The sequence below is a fragment of the Lethenteron reissneri genome, chromosome 8, assembly GCF_015708825.2.
Source record: "Lethenteron reissneri isolate LAM-NWPU_2019-01 chromosome 8, ASM1570882v1, whole genome shotgun sequence".
Lineage (NCBI taxonomy): Eukaryota > Metazoa > Chordata > Hyperoartia > Petromyzontiformes > Petromyzontidae > Lethenteron > Lethenteron reissneri.
In genome coordinates this window covers 2,501,752-2,522,807 of record NC_083786.1, presented here as the reverse complement: position 1 = coordinate 2,522,807, position 21,056 = coordinate 2,501,752, and the positions used below count along the sequence as shown (strand labels likewise).

Sequence of the window (21,056 nt, the reverse complement as noted above, 5' to 3'; positions counted from 1 at the left end):
TTTTGTATTTGCATAATTTATTCACAGAAGCTCCAGGCACAGACCTCCCACTTGCAGGGATTGGCTCCGTTCGCTGCGACAGAAGTTCAACATACGGTACATACACGTGTTCACTTAAAAGCAAAAACGACCCTCAGTACTCTATTAATAATTAATATTGCCTTGAAGCACAGCACTGTTGGCTCCAGTTTTGTCCGATGTAAATGATTATTAACGTTGTGTTTTGAGTTGTGCCAACACAGCACAGACAATGGAGTCTGGTAAAAAAAAATTACTTTTACAAACAAACCATATTTTCCAGGTTTGCTCATTGCTTCATTATATCCTTACGAAGTCAACATTCCTGCAAAGCTTAATGAAACTGCAGTTTATTTACAGATATTCACACTTTCAGTTGTGCCTCACTGAATATTCAAACGACAATTATCTTGCAGTCACTAAACCAATTCTTACTTGCAACTGCAGAGGTAAAAGTGGCATTGCATAGGCTGAGGTTCAACAACACGCGAAATACGTGTACTGAGTGTACAGATATCCGTCTTAAGCATCTTGCAAAACCACCAGTTTCTGCAGAAATGCTTTGTGGGCATCTTATCCCGATGTTACCATTAATAAAGTGCGCAAACATGACCAGCCCATCGAACAGAGCTGACTGTAGGCCGGTTTGGTCCAGATTCGCACTCATCAGGGTGTTGTCGAAACGATTCGTTTTCCAGCCAGCAAAAACATTTGTTGCGATGGGGGTTTTCTCATCATTTGCAGATCTCAACGATCGCAAATACCACAATAAACACGTATGAGAAATCAGCGTTGCAAATTAATTTACTAACCAGGAAAGAGCGAGTTTACAGAAACCAAAGTAGAATAAATCATACCACATACATATCTTCCGACACATTCCATGTTCTGATAGTTGGAGCACACGCAAAACGCACAAAACGTAATATCTGTCCTTACACAATATATACAGCAACACGGTTGTGACCAAGACGTTTGGTGTGGGATATTAGACAATGGGGCCAATATTGACTTCAAAATGAGCAATTTTCGAAATGGTCAAAATCCATTTCTACAATTTGTGTAGATGACCGAATGGACAAAATCATGCAATGTGGCACAGCATCGCCCTCGGGATCCTTCCTTACCCACGAGGCCTCGTCATGGTCCCGGGGGAGTAAGGTGCACACATCTTGGCAAGGGAAGATTAAAAAATGTAGATGAACTGCTTCAAAAAAATGTGTTTATCCATCCTAGGAAGGTTGGAGTGTCTCAAGACTCCGGCGTGTCCTACGTTTGGACGTTTGTCCATTTCTACTGAGGAGTGCTTCGTGTGCATGATGAAACTGAAGCACCTGGGAAAAGCGCAAGCATTCGTGGAACACTGCAAGGCTCACGACGGGCTTAACCCCCCATCGATTTACCCCCCTCCCTCCGAGCCACCTTGCAGCCCCAGTGGGTTTGGAAGTCCCACAAATCTGCACGATTCATCAACCTTTTTCCCACAAAATCAATTACAAGCATCCCCCACCACACCTTATCTTGTATTACAAAAGGAGGCACACACACTTTAAAATAGCAATTAAATTCATTACAACATAATCTAGTGGCGTCCAATTAAGTGTGGCATGTTTATGTTCAAGTGCCATCAATAATCATTTTAAAAGCAAACCTTAAAATAAAAAAAATGTGAATCACTTAAAGTTAAAGTGTCATGTAGGCCTGAGAGATTCGTGCAATTCATTCAAAACAATTGGACAATGTGTCCATTCATGGCAATGTTAAATTATTTAATACATTTATTTTATACCTATGTGACTTTACCGAAAGAACCAAAGAGTATGAATGTTAAATGCGTTAACTTTCAGGTGTTTTTGCTTATTTTCATGTAATTTATTGAGTTCTGGGCACTGAGGTGGCCAGGACTGGACAATGGACATGGCCACCACCCCCCCCCCCCCCCACACTTTTCACCCTGCAAACCGATTAGCACGGTTGGTTGGTTGGTCTACGTACGGTGCGCGAAAGAAGTTCAACTTACACAGAGCACAGACTAAGATATGCTCGAGATGAGTAAACAATCAAATGCATCACCATAGAGACCCCACATAACAATCATGGATCGGTCACTTAGAGTCTTGCCTGTTGCTGTTATCAAGTTTGTAAACAAGCCGGCACTGCACATTGCTTGGAATGTGCCCACGGCCACACCATGGCCCTCTTCATTCAAGAGGTCACTTTGAAAAAATAAAAACTCTTCCACTCGTGAAGGATAACATCGGGTTTTCAGTTCAAGTTGGAGAAACCGGGCTGGTCAATTACATTCCCTGGGTTTAACCAAGGCCCAGCCTGGACTGTATGTTGAATATCTTTCGCACCGTACGTAGCCAACCGTGCTAATTAGAGGTGCCGGGGAAGGACAACAAAAAGAGATTCTGCCATATATCTAAGGAGATACTGACTATTCAAATATGGAAAACGGTGCCTTTCAGGGGGTTTGTATAATAATGAAACGATCTGGTACATCAGGAAGACAAAGTATTTAAATACACTCTTCTTCTTTCGCATGGCCGATGTAGATGCAGAGCCACGACTACAAATTCATGCTCAGGTCGGTCAAGCCAGACAACAGCGTCAGGAGCAGCGGAGTGCATCGTCGCTGCGATGTTTCCTGTGTATGAAGACACCTGTTAGGCCATGGAAATAAATACTATTTGAAGGCGCTTCAAATATTTCTTGGCGTCATTGCATACAGGGCCTCGTTTTCTGATTGTTTGCACGGTGCTCGTTCAGCGTTTGCTGTGACAGCGCACGCTGCCATCGGAATTCTACAAAAGTCCCCACTCAAAATTAATCATTCACTTCTTCCTTGAAAAGATAATGGCGGCTGTCATTTGACCATCATCCAAAACAAAGGGCATGAAATTAGTGAAAGCGGAAAACACGGCCTCATGTCGCCATCACAAACGGCATTAACGGGCAAACCACTCGAGCTCACCGCACACGACGATGAAAAGCGCGGGGGGGGGGGGGCGTCACAAAAATTACGACAATCATAAATTAAGATGCAATCCCAGCGACGGGGGAGTCGGGGGTCAATCGCTCGAGGCTATCGTCGCGGGGTCAAATTCGGCCGCCAGCTTCTCCACGTCGTTCAGCATGCCGGCGAAGTACCCGTCCGCATCTCCCTCGGCCGCCTCCTGCCACGCCAGACGGCGGTACTCGTCGCGGAGCAGCGCCAGCCTCCGCGCCAGCGCGTGGCTCCGCTCCGGCTCCAGGAACGCGTCGCGACACGCGGGCATCAGCGCCAGCACGGCCGCCAGGGCCTTCTCGCGCGAGTCGTGGTCGGGGCTGGCGTCGCCGTCGGACAGGAGGGGCGCCGCCATGTCGCACCAGCCGAGCGAGGCGAGCGCCGGCGCCAGCGCCATGCGGCGGTACTGCTCCAGGCGCTCGGCGCGCCACAGCTGCTCCTGCTCAGTCTCGTCGCCGGAGGTCGACTCCAGCTGGCTCTGCAGAAGTGCGCGGAGAGAGAGGGGGGGGGCAGCAGCGGGGACACGTAAGCAGCCGTGTGATGCGCACGTCTGAAGGCTTCTGCACACATTTGTGAAAGAGCTTCACAGCTCATTGGATTCCTTCTTCAATCCGAGTGAAGATTCTGAGATTCTGCGCTTTTTCGGGCAAGCGTTGGGCAGAATTCACCCGTTTTGCGATGTTCAGCACCGCAAACTGGACAGGCTCCCGAAGACAGGACGTTACAAATAAAAAGCGTTCATCATCAGAGAGCGGCAAAGCGGGCGAGCGGGCGGGTGCCGCACGTTGTTGGCGACGGGCCATTTCACCTTCTCGTTGAGCATATCCCCGATCAGCGTCAGCACCTTGAACCTCAGCGAGCGCGTGCCTTCGCCGTCGAAGATCCGGCCGAGCGCGGAGAGGCCGCCCAGCGACAGGAAGCGTTGCTGCGCAAACGGGAAGTGGCGCAGCGCCGCCGCCAGGGCGTACAGCGCCTGCGGGTGATCGAGGAACAGAGAAGGGGAGGGGGGGGAACAAAAGCGGCTCGCTGCTTCAGACAAAACGGGATGAGCCCCCCGCGGTGGCTGTGCTTGGAAACACAAACCAATTCTGGGCTGGGTTCCTTCCTTTTTGCTTCACAGTTTTTTTTTTATTTTTCCACGAGGAAGTGAAGACCTCTCTGGTGAAGCAGCACACGGGAAATAATGATTTTTCAAGACGTGGGGAAATTCTGATCGTTTTCATTCAAAATGCTGTGGGACCTACAATTCTTCACATTAATATAGCAGTCCCTGGGTTTACGTTTTTAATCCGTTCCACGAAAACTACTGTTTACCAATATAACTGTTAATAGAATTCACTTTTATGAGTTGAAAACTAAGTAAAAATCAGAGTCTGCAAGAGAGCTGTTTCCACTGCTAAAACAGAAAACATGTTAACAAAGCCAGTCGAGGTCTACTCTCTCAAATGGGCGTCACCGATCAGCCGATGGCATGGCTCAGCATCACTTACGAGCATTCGAATTATCCGAAATTGGTACCCGCGTGCATAACGTAAAGTTAGCGTTAATCATAACTTCAACATTAGTCGAAACCATGGAGGGTCCCTATGGGAGGTGAACGTTAACCGATGTCACCGCTAACCAAGGGACTACTGCAATACGATTAATATGACCGAGTCTTTTGGTTTTACTTTGGCACAGGTAAAACCCATTGTGCAAGAAACGCTCATATTTTAATGGAGACCTGGATTACATTCAAACAGCACAAGGTTATCCACAGAGGCGCTATCTTTCACAAACTGTTATCAGAATATCCCCAACGATGCACGATTAAATCATGTAGTTACGACTGGCATGAAGACGGTGGTGTCTTGAAGCGGCTGGCCAGCTAAGAGGAACAATAATACGCCTGCGTGACCCAGTAACGTTAAGTTCAGGGTGTGAATCCAGCTCTCCTGATAACAGTAAAAAAAATAGTTATCAGCTGCAAAAAAGTTTAGTTTCAGCTCGATTGCCAAACTACACAAAAACCCTCACTGGGCTCCGACTACGCCGAGTTGGAAGTGTGCACTCGTATTCAGCGATTTAAGGCAACGCGAAACACTTATTAAGGACAATTCAGGGACAGATAGTAGTGGCTGTATATAAATAATTAGACACACCGTGGCTTTCGTGCAACTTATATCTGGGTGCTGGACAAATTTAGTACAATTATAAAAAGGTCTAAAACTTTTTTTTTTATCTTACCAGGTAAGGCCCACTGAGCTATATAGCTCTTTCAGAAGCAACCTGGCCACAAATGACAGCTCAACGAAGTGGTTTATCACATGGAAAATTCTGGCAGCCAAATACTCTAAGCGCATGTTTCTAAACGTGGAGGCAAAAACTGGAGGACCCGGAGAAACATCCAAACTCCAAATTTCCACACATCAGGGTCGAGATCGAACCCACAACCTCCTGTATACCAGGCGACATAGTCAACACCTCGCTACCGTGGCGCCATGTCAAACTGTGCCCCAACGCCAGCGTACGGTAGGCGTTCACCTTTCTGCTTACAACCCCGGAGCCTGTGGTGCCATTTCCACATTCCCACGGTGGGGACCAAGCACCGTTGACTTTCCGCAAAGTGGTACCCCCAGAGAGATAAACAGCCGCGTTGATCCCAGACCAACAAAAGACCATTAATTGCGCGAACAATTCTGGCTATCGACTGATGATGCTGGGTGTAATTACCGGGGAAACGTTGTACTCTATTGTAAATGTTGCGAGTTTACTCTCCAACACACCGGTGTGCTAAACTAGTAACGAATTGCCATGTTTGGTTTACGTGACGAACCTTACCATTTGGCCGTGTCAAATGGTGGCGGGTTTAACGACACATTGATATTTACGCAATCTAACCCAAAAGACCTCTATTTTAGATCATATTGGTCGCTAAAGTATACGCGTTAAACTGCGGTCCCAAAAGCCTACACGTTAAACTACGCAAACCCCACTAAGCAAATCTTAAAATGACTAGTTATACGTTATACATTCACAGCCATCAGATGGTGATCACTTCTAAAGATGGCAGTAACAAATATAGATCTTTCTATGGGGCTAAAGAAAGTGAAGTCGGCAACATTTTCATTATCAGCAGCTGAGACATACGCTAAGATGTTGATAATAGGAGAATGCAAATAATCTCTTGCTCAAACATTTTTAAATGTTTTTATCTTTCAATGGCCCCTCTTCTTCCCAGGCGAACAAGATAGGTTACCAACACACCACCTGATAAAAAAAAAAGTTACGCACAGTAAAGGACCCCCCCCCCCCCGCCGCCTAAAGTAATTAGGCTGAACTTTGTGCCAGATTCTTGGTTTGCCCACATCAAGCCGAGAGTAAAATACGAGGTAGCAGAAAATGCAGCTCAAGTGAACTCTTTAAAAATGGCACGTTTGCTTCGGGGTTTCTTTTTGACACTCATTATTCCAAACAAATACTCATTTAAATTGACCATGGGATCCATGATTATAATTTCCGTCATCTGGAGATTCCCAGTGACTGACAAATTGGAATCGTGGCCATTCCGAGTAGCTACAACCAAGGCCACCTTTGGCTCCAATTCCTCTCGGAAATTGCGTGCGATCGAGACAACTGCTTTCAGACAAAGTGCACTTGGCCATAGATCCAAAGCGGCGCGCTTACAAAACTACCTCCATAAAAAGCAGGTGACATCACCCACCTATACGTATGTCTCAAAAAGTTATGGTTTGCTATTTGAATGTCTTAGAGATGCACAAATCACCACCGTCAAACAGCAGACAGTGTGCAGTGGGGAAATTGTGCGTACTCCCCCACCTCCCTAGACATCTTGCCAGCATGGAAGAGTAGGCCAATATACCCTGTCTAGAAGGAGGCTCTCTAGGGATACCTCTAGTACAGGCCCATAGCCAGGTGGTGGTGGCAATGCACACCTGTAATCCAGCAATGTGGAGGCGTGGGTTGTTGGATCGTACAAATGTTGTGAAACTCCCTTCCCATGGTTGTCAAGAAGGTGTGATTGCCCTGACTTGCAAGGGTATGGCACCATCTGTATGGGATAGCGTTTCCCCTTCACACGTATGGGTTTTCTGCAGGTGCTCCGGTTTCCCATCGCATGTGAACACCCATAAAAAAAATCGTGCCGATAAACAACACCTCAATATATCGAGAACCTCAGAGCTTGGGCAATTTTTGGCGCCGGCTCATCGCGTGGCTGCTTTCCTGCATGTCCGTGGTTGCTCGTCGCACCTACGAATCATTCTCTCTCTCTACGCGAGCGGAGTGAACACTGTGCGGCGGCACCGCGTTACGAGTCGAGCGTTATTCTTTCGTCAGCAGGGGCTGTAGCAAACAATTGCTGGGCTGCGCCTTTCCCCGATGAACACGAAGGCGTGATCTTAGAAACTCAAAACATACCGGCCAAGTTCGCCGGCACAACCAATAGGAATCCACGAGCTATTCATAGCGGTCGAGTCTTTTTGTTGTTGACCACCAAGTAAGGCCCACTGAGCTATGTAGCTCTTTTTCAGAAGCCACCTGGCCACAAAGGATAGCTCAAAGAAGTGGCTTATCGGGTGGAAATTTATAGAAGCCAAATACTCTAAACGCACGTTGATTCTAAATGTGGAGGGGAAAAAAGGAGGACCCGGAGAAAAACCCACACGACCACGGGGAGAACATGCAAGCTCCATATATACAGGCGTCGGGTTGGAAATGAACCCACGACCTCTTGTGTACCAGGCGAGGTAGTTAACCCTTTTCCATTCCGAGACGTCTGCAAGTTGCAGGGTGGTCCTGTTCACCGCCTAATCTCGGAATGTGCAAGCGGTTCAGTGTTAATTTAATTCAGAGAGGCGTAGCACCGTTGTTTTTAAAGATACTGTACTCACCGCAGAGAACTATAGCAACACGGCCTCACTCTACAATAGCTGGCGCCAAAACTGTGCCACGCGCCCTCCCGCATGGCCTTGCGGGAGCCTAGGTACCGATAAAGTCATTTTATTTTTTTCTTCCAATTCCGAAAGGGAAAGGGTGAACATCTCGCCACCAGGGCGAGTTCTGTCTGAAGGGTCCGCGCACCTTCTTGGTGACAGGCAGCTGCTGCTCCGTGGCGAGGGCCGTGACGAGCTTCTGCAGGATGCCCCCATCCACTGCCTGAACCTGCACCGGAGGATTCCTGCAAAAGCAGCAGCAGCAGCAGCAAGATGCGACAAAGGCAGACAAGGCAGCTGCAAATCACATCGACGATAAATGCGAACAAAATTACGTGCCCTGGAACGCAATATCCCCACAGACACTGCTACAGAAAGACAAGAAGGAAAGTGGGGGGTCTTCAAGCTAAACCTCCGATTAGCACGGTTGGCTATATAAGTATTCGAAAGAAGTTCAACATACGGACACAAGCCACTTTTGCGAATGTTTCACGAAAAAAATTCTGGCGTTGTCGGCAGGAGAGCTGCAATTCAAGAATGACCAACAGATGTCGTCCCAGGATGCAGAGGATCCTAAAGTCACAATTTGATCCGAACATTTCAATTGCTTTGAGCTTTTGTTTTCGTTCACTATGATGTGATCAAGTCATAGCTTAGACAGAGCCACAATTTTCACCTTGTGTGCCTATGTTATGTGCTAAACACTCAGGGCTTATGACACTACGATTCCATTTACAATTTTAATCTGCTCTCTTACAATTTACACAACAAATAACGACATCGTGTATTTCAAATAACACAAAATATATGAAAGAAAAACGTCAACCATCGAGGCAGTCATGACTCCAGCCAAGTGAAGAATTGGAAGGTCGCGACTCCAGTCATCAGTGACGGCACATATCACTGCGACTATACACAAGACAAACAACGTTTGGCCGAATATGGCACTGCCAAAGCTGTTCCCAAATGCTGCACTGCCACTATTGACACAATCGAGGCAAACTAGGTACTGCACCTTCTGTTTTTTTCCAAGTTGCGATGAGGTTTTGATGTCAGAAACATTGGAAGGGGCCAAAAGGAAATTTCCTTTTCTGAATTTGTCCTTTTTAAAACTTAAAACGTAGGACGGTATGCTTTTTGTTTGTTTCTACATTTGAGCTTTATAGCTCTGTGGGCCTTACCTGCTAAAATAAAAAAATTGTTCAGTTTTCATTTAATTAGCCTGCCAGTAGGGGGCGATGATTGCTGTGTAATTCCAATTGGGTAATTTTCCAAATTCGGACCATTGTGCCAGCAGTACAAAATGGCCTATTTGTTGAGAATTACATTTAAGGGATCTGTTAATGTCCACCGTATGCATGTTGAATTTCTTTCGCACCATACGTAGCCAACCGTGCGGATCATAGCTGTGGCTAATACACCCCCGCAGTCATAACCCGAGCGGCCAGCTGGATTCAAACGGCGACCCTCTGAAACAAACGGCGAATGCGCTACCACCAACCCATCACACGGCTAATGAAAAATAAAAAAATTACGTAACCATGCGATGCTTGGTGATATTTATCGTTAATACGCCCGCAGTAATAACCAGGATGGCCTACTGGATTTGAACCGCGGACCTCTGAAACAAGCGGCGAACGAGCTACTGCTGGCCCATGTCACTGCTAACTGATGCGTGTTGCTACACCATCACACAACAGAGAATTCTGCACAGCACCTGCCGCAAAGGTTTAAGACGTATAATGCTCAAGGCGACGGTTGGTGGACGACACAGATTTGTGAAACTCCCAAAACCACTGGGCAATGGAGATGGCCAAGTGACGGCAAGTGCAACAAGTGGCCTCGTAAGCCTGTCCGTGTGAGCCTTTCGAGTTCCCTCCAGGTACTCAAGTATTCTTCCACAAGTCAAACACTCCTTTAAAAAGAAATTGCCAAACATTCCAACGCAGTTATACTCCCAAAAAAAAAGAGCCTTGTAACTCGGTGAGGCTTCCTCGATCCACACAGAACAACATCTATGATGGTATTGCTGCTCCAAGAGAGATTCTGGTCATTGCCAAAAAGTCGCTCCACCTCTACCCCCTTCTATTCCCCCCCACAACTACCACTGCTGGGCATTCCCCCCCACCCACTCCCTCCCACCACTACCCAAACCAGTCCACCCCCATGTGGGGGGGGGGAAGGGGCTGGACATAAACAGGAAAAGGTGGGGTCTAAAGAAGGGGCAGAGCCCACAGATAATGCACGGAATCAAAAATATGCAGCAGGCAGCAATGACACCTATAGTGCGTCAAATGCGGCTGCAGGCAAACTAGTTTCTGTTCTTTTTCTTTACCGTTACTTCAAAGGACAAAGATACCCACCCGGACATGGCCGATCCCAGCACAAAAGCTGCGTTTTTCCGAATCTCAGGCTCGGAGGAGTTGAGGGCGTTGACAAGTTTCTGGAGGCCTCCCAGCGTCGCCAGATCCCGGGCATTGTCCACCTGTCGATGCAGCACAATGCCAAGTTCCGTTTAGCACCGACGTTCACACCTCTGGCCAAGCTAACATGGCGTTGCTCTACTTTAAGTATAGCTCAGTGTTCTTCACTAACTTTCAGAGGGGGGCCCTACTTTCACCGATAAAACATCATCAGTGTGAGGACCGTCACACATCTGAAACAATTAGGGTTTGACAGCACGATGATGATGATGATGGGGTGGGGGGGGTGTTTTCATATTTGTGTATTGTCGGGGGCCGCACGTCAGGGGCCGCACTAAAGGCCACCAAGGGCTGCCAGTGGCCCGCGATGGCCTTGCAATGAAGAACCACTGTGGTATAGATGCACACAGTGCTTACATACTCAGAGGTATACATGCACAAGCACTGTGTGTGTAATAATAGATTTTGCTCCCACTTCCTTTTGCTGCCAAGCACATACTTCTGCAGCCTGTAACACCTATAATGCATGGTGTTCACCCATTCAAGCACTTATCCAGGCTCAATTATACCTTGCCTTCAACATATCGTGAGATCAGGCATCCGATGAAAGGGCGAACTGGTCACATGCATTGCCGACAAGCGTTCAGAAAACCTCGACGGTTTTTTTTGGCACATCTATAGCTCTTGCCAACGATAGAAAGTAGTGGGCTGTACTTAACCACACTGCAAGTATCGCATGCGACTGCATGCTATTTACAGTGGGGTACCGACGATGATAGTTTTCTGTTGCCGCTTAACAGCGATGCAAGACTCCACATGTTGGTGACGACTTCTCATCACTTACTGTTCGGCAAAAGCTCAAAAGCAGACAATACAAAAATCTAATTACGTGAAAAGTATAATTTGGATATGAGGAAACCTTAAATTAGCACAGTTCACATACAACCAGCTCATCCTTACATTGCACTGGCGGAGGGAAAGCCAAGCGGCAACTTCTGACACAAGCACACTACGTCAGATATAAGCACACACATGCCCCACCTTTTCTTCCACGGATTTTGCGTGCGCTTATACCCCAGCCTCTCTCCTCGTATACCCAGCATTTAAAACACGACAGAATCTACAGGTAATGTGCCTAGCAAACACGCACAAACAAACATATAACATATCGACTTGAGAGTTCAGAGACGAGGTACTGCAGCAGGCCCACACCTGGTGCACGTAGTACTCCAGGTCGAACAGGGCGGCACTGCGCTCTGTCACCGGGACGTCGGGCTGCGAGAACGTGGCCAGCAGTTTGCGCATGATCTGCGAGTCCGACTCGGCCTTCACGTGCATCTCATTGAAGTCTTTCTTGATCTCGTCCATTGAACGGAAATTTTTCTTGACCTCGTCCGCCTGAAACCGTGAGGCACAACACGGTCAAGCAATGACAACCGAGGAGGCAAGGACGCAACCGATGATCAATTAGCATTTATCAAACAAACACATTAATTCTCAGTGATGTAATGAATTATTAGACCGATCGTGCATTCATCAACTTTGCCTTGGCATCACTAAAACACTGCTGAATACATTTCGAGTTAAAGCTTTCGTGACTGCAGGGATTCACCTTCTTGGTTCTTTCGATAAAGTCACGTAGAAGGGAAATAATAAAATAATAAAAATAAAACATTATAAAATACAATTCTCACGACGTTTCGGCCACAACGCAAGCAGCCGTCCTCAGGTGAAGAACAGGTCTGTCGGAAAGACAGCATCTGAATGAACACCACCAAGCTTGGCAGCGTATATTTAAGCTGGGTTAGGGGAGGCTGCTTGCGTTGTGGCTGAAAAGTCGTGAGAATTGTATTTTATTATGTTTTCTTTTTATTATTTTATTATTTCCCTTCTACGTGACTTTACCGAAAGAACCAAGAAGACTGTTGAATACATTTTATAAACAATTAAAATTGTACACACGAACACACACTGCAAAAAAATATATACATATTCATCCATACGACCTCATAGAGACTGTTGCTGTAAGTACCTTGTAAAGCCCTGCCACCTTTGTGTCCCCAGTACTCATGTTTAGACGCCACTCCAGGTTTCTCATTTATGATAAATTCACCTAGGGTGGAAATTCAGGAAAGACTGAGATGGCACGTGCCACCACGCACTGTCACAAACGGGTCGAGCCCTTTCCGTCGCGTTTATGGGTTTTCCCCCCGATGACTTTCGAACGTCCCCGCTGCATTTGGTCGGGCAGCTTCTACAGGGACGGAATTCACGGAACTCAATTCAGTTCCCCAAGGAGCACCCAGCACGTAAAGCGAAACGTCGGGACACCGCGCCGAACAACGCACGGTAACAACCTGAAAACCCTATTGCTGCACAAGCTGCCCACAGCAATGCCGTGCAGGCAAGTTAATGGCCATGCTGAGTAGAGAACTCAAGGGGGGGGGGGGGAGGGCGAGTTGGGGGGGGGAGCAATCCCTCCCCCCTTGAGACCCTAACAATTGGCATTCAACACTTTGCCATTCCGAGACGTTTGCAAGTTGCAGGGTGGGGGGTGGGGGGTTCCGTTCGCCTCTGAATCTCCGAACGTGCAAACGGCTCAACGTCAGTTTTATTCAGAGGCGTAGCGCCGTTGTTTTTAATTACTCGCCGCAGAGAACCGTAGTGACACGACCGCACTCCACAATAGCTGGTGCCAAACTGTGCCACACACCCTCCCGCATGGCCTTGTGGGAGCCCCAGTACCAAATCAAGTTATTTTATTTAAAATATATTCTGATGAAAACGAAATAAATAACTGATGACGTACACATACATTGGAAAGGGTTAATTGGAAATGGCCAGAGAAAACATTGAATGTTTGGAAGTCTATTTATTATATATTATTAACATGAGCGCTATTTAAAGAGTTCGACACCTCAGGACTGCCCTCCATCGCCCCCCTCGGGAAGTTTCTATGCTTCGCCCCCGACAGAGAGAGGCACCCACGGCTCCCTGGGGGGCGCGTCTGCCCACAATGAACCTCGCCGCTCTGCTTACGTGTGCCTTGGCAGCCGCGGCATCGGGGTCCGAGTACTTGAACTTTTTGAGCGCCTGCTTGAGCTCCGCGGCCGTGTAGGAGCCGGCCTCCACATCCAGGCTGCCTTTCCTGCACCCCACACGCACAACACGTTCAGAGGGCACTTTGGCATCATTGGTTTTTTTTAGCAATAGGCGCTTCACTTTTTTTAAATTATATTTTCATTCGTTAAAAATATTTCAACCGTCAAAAATCCCGTGAAATAAAACGCCTTGTTTGCAAGGGTGGCCACCTGGTGTGGATTGACACATTGACTGTGGGGGAGGGGGGTTTATACACGTGGTGGATATTCCACATTCCTATGGCAAAGCAGTCGATTATTGAGGACGAGTATTGTAGACCTTCCACCTAGTGGTGCACACTAGAAGCTGCACATTATACCAAAATCATGATCAGAATATTTATACTGAGCTTGAAAGCTCATCCTTTTCCAGTCGGGGCGGTAAGAATGTTACAGCAGTACAAAAACACGATAAGAGTACAAGAAAGGTAAACAAATCACCCAAACATATACAAATAAAACTAAACCATCCTAACCGAGAAAGCCCACTGAGATATTCACTTATTTTTCAAAAGCGACCTGGCCACAAATAATAGCTCAACAATGTGGCTTACCCATTTGGTCATTTATCAGAGGGAGCCACACAAACACAAAACGTTTTTCATTTCATTAACGATGTCCGGGCTCTGACCAATAAATGGAGTACCAAAGATTAAGGCTATTTTGCCGTCGTCCTGCCAGATTAATGCTTCGACAGGAGCAGCGATGTTGGGTCCTTCTCAGCTATGGGATTTACAATAATAAAATAGACCATGCTCACCCCATTTTACGAGTGGAGGTAACACAAACGTGCATTTGTTAAGTATATGCACGAATACGAGCGCTTTGCTAAAACACTTGCTTTTGAAAATATCACACATTATTTACAAACATGTTGTGTAGATGGTAGAAACATTTCATGATCTTGTAAGAACCAGCCTAACAACCACGTGTGAGATAGGTGCTGCATTGGAATGGATTACAAAATCACATCCAGGAACAAATGTAACAACATGTAGTTGTCACTCTTCTAATTCATTTTTTTACTTCGTGTATAGGTGCACTGAAATTAATGGGACACCAGAGATAATATAAACGTAGTATTTGAGATACCTATACAATCTGCTCTCCTATGCCGTGCGTTTTCGAAACGCAAATTTATACATCACGCGCTCAATGTATTAGGGAACACATTTTTTCTACTAACGTGGATGCGAATTGTATATAATGCGATTAAGTGAATGGAACTACATCGCACGAGTAGAAATAAGTGGTTGTACGGCTGCCTCGGCGTAGCATCACACAAGGAGGGATTGCTGCTAGATGCTTCTAGACGCTACCCACGCGCCTCGGTCTTTGTTCAGCCTGCGTACGCATCTCACGTATTATCGCGGACTGTGCTTCACCCTATATTATATATTAATTATTCATATAATATATTTCCATAGCGCGGTGTTTTTCATTAATATCTCATTATCGAACAGACTATATTAATACTTTTGATCAGACTTGAGATCACAGCTCAAGGCCACAAATTTATCAAGGTGAATTACCCACTCGACTCACTGCACAGCTGCTGGAGGAGTGACTCAGAGCAGGCTCACACCAAGCAAAAAGCAGAGTCAGCACTGCTCAAACAGTCTGAATCCATAATTAAACAATGTTCCCAATTTTAGCTTGTCGATGGTCATGCTGGCCACTCGCTACTCACGAAAATTTTGGTTGGTCACTTAATTTGCATAATGCAGCCATGGGAATAAAAACGGTTATATTGGCATACAAAATCTTGATTTGAAGGTTTCATGACTGCAGGAATCCATACTCTTTGGTTCTTTTGGTAAAGTCACGTAGGTATAAAAGCAGGTGGGAAAGCATGGTCTGATGATGGGCGCTTGTGTTGCGCCCGAAACGTCGCGATTTATTTTATTTTATACCTACGTGACTTTACCGAAAAAACCAAAGAGTATAGGCATGCAAAATGTTGCGTGGAGAAGAGACACTGAAAAATAACTTGGAACGTATTGTCTACATCTCTCAGGGCCGTTACCCATAACGCACGGTAGAGAGTGGTCACTAGAAGTGTGTCTCAGGACACAGCATGGATATCACATAATTGGAATCTGAGGGAAAGAGTAACTAGAGAAAGAAAGCTTTAATATTTTGACCGGAATGTGGTCAAAACTAAACAGTTCAAACGAAGTAATTAATTTGGCTCATTCATTATATACTAACAAATTATTATTACACGTTTTAAAACATTACAAAAATGTATTTATAGAGTATCTATACCATATGTAGTCACGTGGGAGTATTCGTACTAGGCCACAGAAGTTCTCAGTGTAGGCATAATTGGAAAATGTTTAACTCCGACAGCCACCGCACATCGGGTTTAGGTTGTGCATAATTTAATATGCACGAAAAACAAAAGGTGAGAAACGGTTAAGCAGGTCACGTCACGATCAAGAATAACGATGGGATGGCAGCCAACGGGTGGCAAGCGTCCAAAAGTACACCCACCGAGGAGATGGAGCGATGAAATCAGTTCGCGTGCAGGTGCTGGGTGAATTACTACATCGTAGGACCGCGAGAGATGGTGGTAGCTTGGCGAGGCCTTGATCCAGCAGTGGACTGACAATGGCCAAGTGGTAATAAAAACGCTCTTGTTGGTGGCATCAGACTGGAGAAAAGTCCCTGAGCTTAGCTGAGAACACGCAACCTGCAACTCGGAGCCCCATCCAGAGGACGACCAGGCTGCATTGCAGTCTGAATGTTTACTTTGTCATAGCCAACCATTACTCAAGACTTGGTCGCTCATAGGAACACACATAAGTCAATACGATTCTCAAATGCTGTAACGTACTATTTAGATGTCATGGTTTTTGTTATTGGGCCCAGCACATTTAATGATGCCTTTAATGAAATCCAAATTAACATTAAACACATCTTTGACTTAAAACTTTCGTGACAGCAGGAATTCATATTCTATGGTTCTTTCGGTAAAGTCACGTAGATAGAAAAAATATAATACAATAATAAAAATAAAGTGAATAAAAACATCACGTTTCGATCGCTTGTGTTGCGATTGAAATGTCGTGATAGAGTGAAACTAAAAGTTTCACTCGAAATGTCGTGATAGAGTTACACTCTAAATCGAACGCCACAATATTAAAACCAGCCAAGCTATAAAAAGGCAGTGTTTCTACATTACAAGGCCCGCCGACCACTTGCAGCCCATAGTGGCCTTTAGTGCGGGCCCTTGACGTGCGGCCCCCCGACAATACACAAATGTGAAAACACCCCATCATCGTGCTGCTGTGAAACCCAACAATGGTTCAAATGTGTGGCGGCCCTCATACTGATGTTGTCTTATTAGCGAAAATGTCCCCCCCCCACCCCCTCTGAAAAATTGTGTAAAACACTGCCTTACGGTGTTACGACTAACACATGTACTTTGTATGCAAGCCGTGGACTACTACGAGACGGGCAATGCAGTGACGTGCGGACTATCACTTGTCTCTCTGCTTGCGGTCATCCTTATTCTCTCCATGATTGCGTCCGTCCGCTTCGTCCAGCAACTTCGCCTCCCTCTCGCCTGTCTGAAGGTTGAGCCTGATGTGCAAGCCAGCTGGTACCGCTTGGCCTGAAACAAAGACAAGGTGCACACATTCCAGAATACATATTGGTTGGGATTCCATGGCGAGACGTGGCACTGCTGTTTGGAGAGCGCTCTGATATGAGAGAACACATTTTATTCTTTTCTCCCAGCACACAAAGTGCGCATCAAGTAATTTAAGAAAAATGTATACACATGTTAAAAAAAAACCACTATGAAAGTGAGTCTTACTTAGATATTGAATTGATATGGCAGTTGAAACAATTTTAGATGATTTTAACCCTCCGCTGCCACTTGACGAGTGGGCCAAGATGCCCTCTTAGAGGGGCTCTCTAAAGCTCCCTAGAGTGGGAAGCCATGCCGCCAACAGCGGCACGAGCGAGTAATTTCAGGCCTGCACCTTGACCTTCACCTTTTAAATTAGGTCGAGTGATAGTATCGTGATGGTATTCGACAATATGCAACAGTAGAAGCCTCAGGTGGTCATTCTTACCTGGCTTCAGTGACTGCCATTCACTTGTGGGGTGAAACACCTCTGGGTTATACTCCTCCTCCTGCTGCTCCATCTTCGTGGTGACCGTTGCATCGTTCGCTTCTGGACCATCCTCAACGTTTTCCTCAACCAGCACAAGGGCCGACGTCTCCTGTATACCAACACGCAATTTTTCACCAATGTGTTAGTTTTTGTTTACACCGCTAATGCAACACATTCTGGTTATTAAAAGGTAAAGGTTCAGTCCTTAAACTTATTTCACACACCACTACCAGTGGTAGAGCCTCCACTAGAGGAAGGTGTGGAGAGCCACTCGAAGAGGGTAATTGGCCTACTCTTCCACATTAGCTAAAATCTTGGAAGAGGTGGGGATGCCCACACCCACACTACTCGGCATATGGGACCTTTTTAACTGTGGACAGGTAGGGGCAATTTTCCCATTGTTTGAACTACCACCTCTGGAATGCAAACCCAGTGAGCTCACCATTATGAATCCATGGCACCATCCCTTTGTCGAATGAATATTTTAAGTTAACGTGGTTATGCCCTTTGCAGGTGCTCTAAATATATGCAGACTACCAGCTCAATATGGGTTTTTAATTGGAGCTATAATGGAACACCTTTGTGCAGATCAAAGTCTTTCATATCTGTTTGTGTGCCAATTGAAAAGTTGAAAACTGGTCAAACAGATAAAGTAATGGCCACAACTCTTGCCCAGCCATATATGAACACGAGCCACTATTTCAGGAAATATACTGCACAATACAATAGCGAAGGATTAAGTCTATGTAGATTATCGTTAATTAACACAAAGTCTTTCTCAAACAATATTACGTGTTATCAGACACAAAACAATTATTAATCATTATCCTTCGTTATTCAATCAGGGCAAAGCAAATGGTTTGGTGCAAGTCATAAATGTCTCACTACGTAGCAGATTTCTTGTCAACACTTGCACAATGCTGTCATGTTTGTTGCAAACTACACAATGTTGAAAGCGGACCTTTGCTCTGACGTTCAAAGTAGAACACAGGGCGACCGCCAGGAGCAGGAGGGAGAGACGGCCACTGCAGCCCATGGTGAGGAATCTTCCAAACCTCATTATGACAATAGCCTGAAAGGGAACATTTGGAAGCACAATAATCATCATAAACTCGGCATATACAACGCACCTTACTGTACAGCCATACAGCCATATATTCTATAAATGGAATTAATGTTACATCTATGACTAACAGTGTGCTTGAGCTACTGATTGTTACTTAAACTTAAGTATACAGCTTTTTTTTCAGAAGCAACCTGGCCACAAATAATAGGTCAACTTAGCGGCTTGTGTGGAAATTGACAGTAGCAAAATTACTCTAATCGCATGTTTATACATTTGGAGGGGAAAACCGGAAGACCCAGAGACAATTCCACACGACCACAGGGTGGGAGAAATGCAAACCCCAAATATACAGGCGTCAGGGTCGGGATCGAACCCACGACCTCCTCCATACCAAGCGAGGTAGTTAACATCTCGCCACCGCGGCACCCGAAAAGAGCATGAAGTGTTCATACTCTTAGGTTTTTTGGTAAAGTCACGTAGGTAAAAAATTTAAATTGATAAAAGTAAAATATTATTTACATTTTTTTTTACTTTACTTAAAAAAAATATTTACCTACGTGACTTTACCGAAAAAACCTAAGAGTATGAATCCTTGCAGTCACGAAAGCTTCAAATCTAGAAGCATAAAGTGTGCCCAGGCTTAAACCAGCAATGAGGCGGTGGTTGCCTGTATCCGTTGGTGGCACCTTAACCAGTGGTGTATATTTCACGGTCCTATGGCAGGGGTGAGTTCATCCACAACACAACAGAACCAGTTGATTTTGTACAGCACTTATTTTATCGATCCTAGATGGACAGCAAACCGAGCCCAATCGATCCATCACCGCGAGATGTTAACTACCTCGCCTGGTCTACAAGAAGTCGTGTGTACTATCCGACCATGACGCCTGTATATTTGGTCGCATGGATCTTTCTCCGGGTCCTCTGGATTTTCCCCTCAACACTTAGAATCAACACGCGTTCAGAGTATTCGGCTGCTATACATTTCCACACGATAAGCCACTTGGTTGAGTGATCCATTTGCCATAAGCCAGGTCGCTTCTGAAAAAGAGCTACATCAAAACAGTGTGTCTCAGCAGCAGACCATGCTTTCCCACCTGATGATGGACGTTTGTGTTGCGCCCGAAACGTCGTGATTTGTTTCATTTTATACCTACGTGACTTTACCGAAAAAAAACAAAGAGTATAGAGCTACATAGCTCAGTGGGCCTTGGCTGGTAAAATAAAATAAAAGTAACAATCCACGACTTTCCTTTGCACGGCAAGGCCCACGCTCTGCCACGTAACATCAAGTTGTACTGAATGTCTCACCACCACACTGATGATGAACATTGAACAGACACACGCCTACGACGACAACTTGCCGTGCAGAGGGAAGATCTGCAGCTTGCGATCTTCGGGTTACATCTCGTTATTATAACAGCCAACGTTTCGGGCAATGACCCTTCTTAAAACCGCGGTTTAATTACTAACAACCCGCGATGCACAACATCGTGTGCTCTGATAATTAGCCAATACGTGCAACGCTATCTCCACTACTCAAATAGAGTAGTTACGTGCTAGTTATACAGTGTACATACTACACACACACATTTATATAAATACGATGGCTGTTATACCACAGTTATACCACATACATGTGTTGTTGGGTTAAGATCGCGTAACTATGTGTCGATAAACCCGCCACCACCCGACAGCCAACTGGTAAGGTTTGTCACGTAAACAGAACGTGCCAATTCGTTACTAATACAGCACACCGGTGTGTCGAGAGCAAATCCACAACATTTATATTAATACGATCTCACCCAAAACAACTATTATGGACATTGGTCGCGAAAGCCTACGTGTGTGTGGACAATATGTACTATAAACACACAAACAGCAGCAGCGGCTTCTTTCTAAACAACAAATCAGCTGTTGTTGTTTACGCACCGCAACACGAAGACACCAGCCACCCGTGCCCGCCACGCGACAGTGAACCCGGAACTCGCCGCATTGCCGCCCTTTATATAGACACGACCGCCACGTGGGTTGCTCGCGGGTTGCGTCAACCACTCAGCGACCCCCGGGCAGGCGCACGTTGACCAATCAAGCGGGGGCACGCCGCCACTACATCGCCTCCCATTGGTCAGTTGCGGACCCCCCCCTTCCGTCATCCCCCCCCCCACTCATGACGTCGTCGTGGCCCAATCGATGCACGCGCAGGCCACCAAGCGGACCAATCACGGCGGCGGTGGCGGAGGCCAGCCCACGTCGCCGCGTCCCATTGGTCAAGACGCTGCCCGCGCCGCGTCGTGGTTTTTGTTCAAGTCCCAATGAGTCACCGCAATTCACACGC

At 46.1% G+C, this 21,056-nt stretch overlaps 1 protein-coding gene across 1 annotated transcript; it reads right to left on the bottom strand.

The window, feature by feature from the left end:
• On the bottom strand, nt 1-19,838 carry SIL1 (SIL1 nucleotide exchange factor). The gene is made up of 10 exons (XM_061578535.1): nt 19,816-19,838; nt 18,614-18,724; nt 17,611-17,761; nt 17,015-17,144; nt 13,425-13,533; nt 11,598-11,783; nt 10,326-10,447; nt 8,111-8,207; nt 3,837-4,001; nt 1-3,506 (listed from the first exon to the last, which is right to left on the bottom strand). Exons 2-10 carry the CDS (start codon nt 18,710-18,712, stop codon nt 3,093-3,095), a joined length of 1,473 nt encoding a protein of 490 aa, XP_061434519.1. The 5' UTR covers nt 18,713-18,724; nt 19,816-19,838; the 3' UTR covers nt 1-3,092.
• Between the last annotated feature and the right edge of the window lie 1,218 nt (nt 19,839-21,056).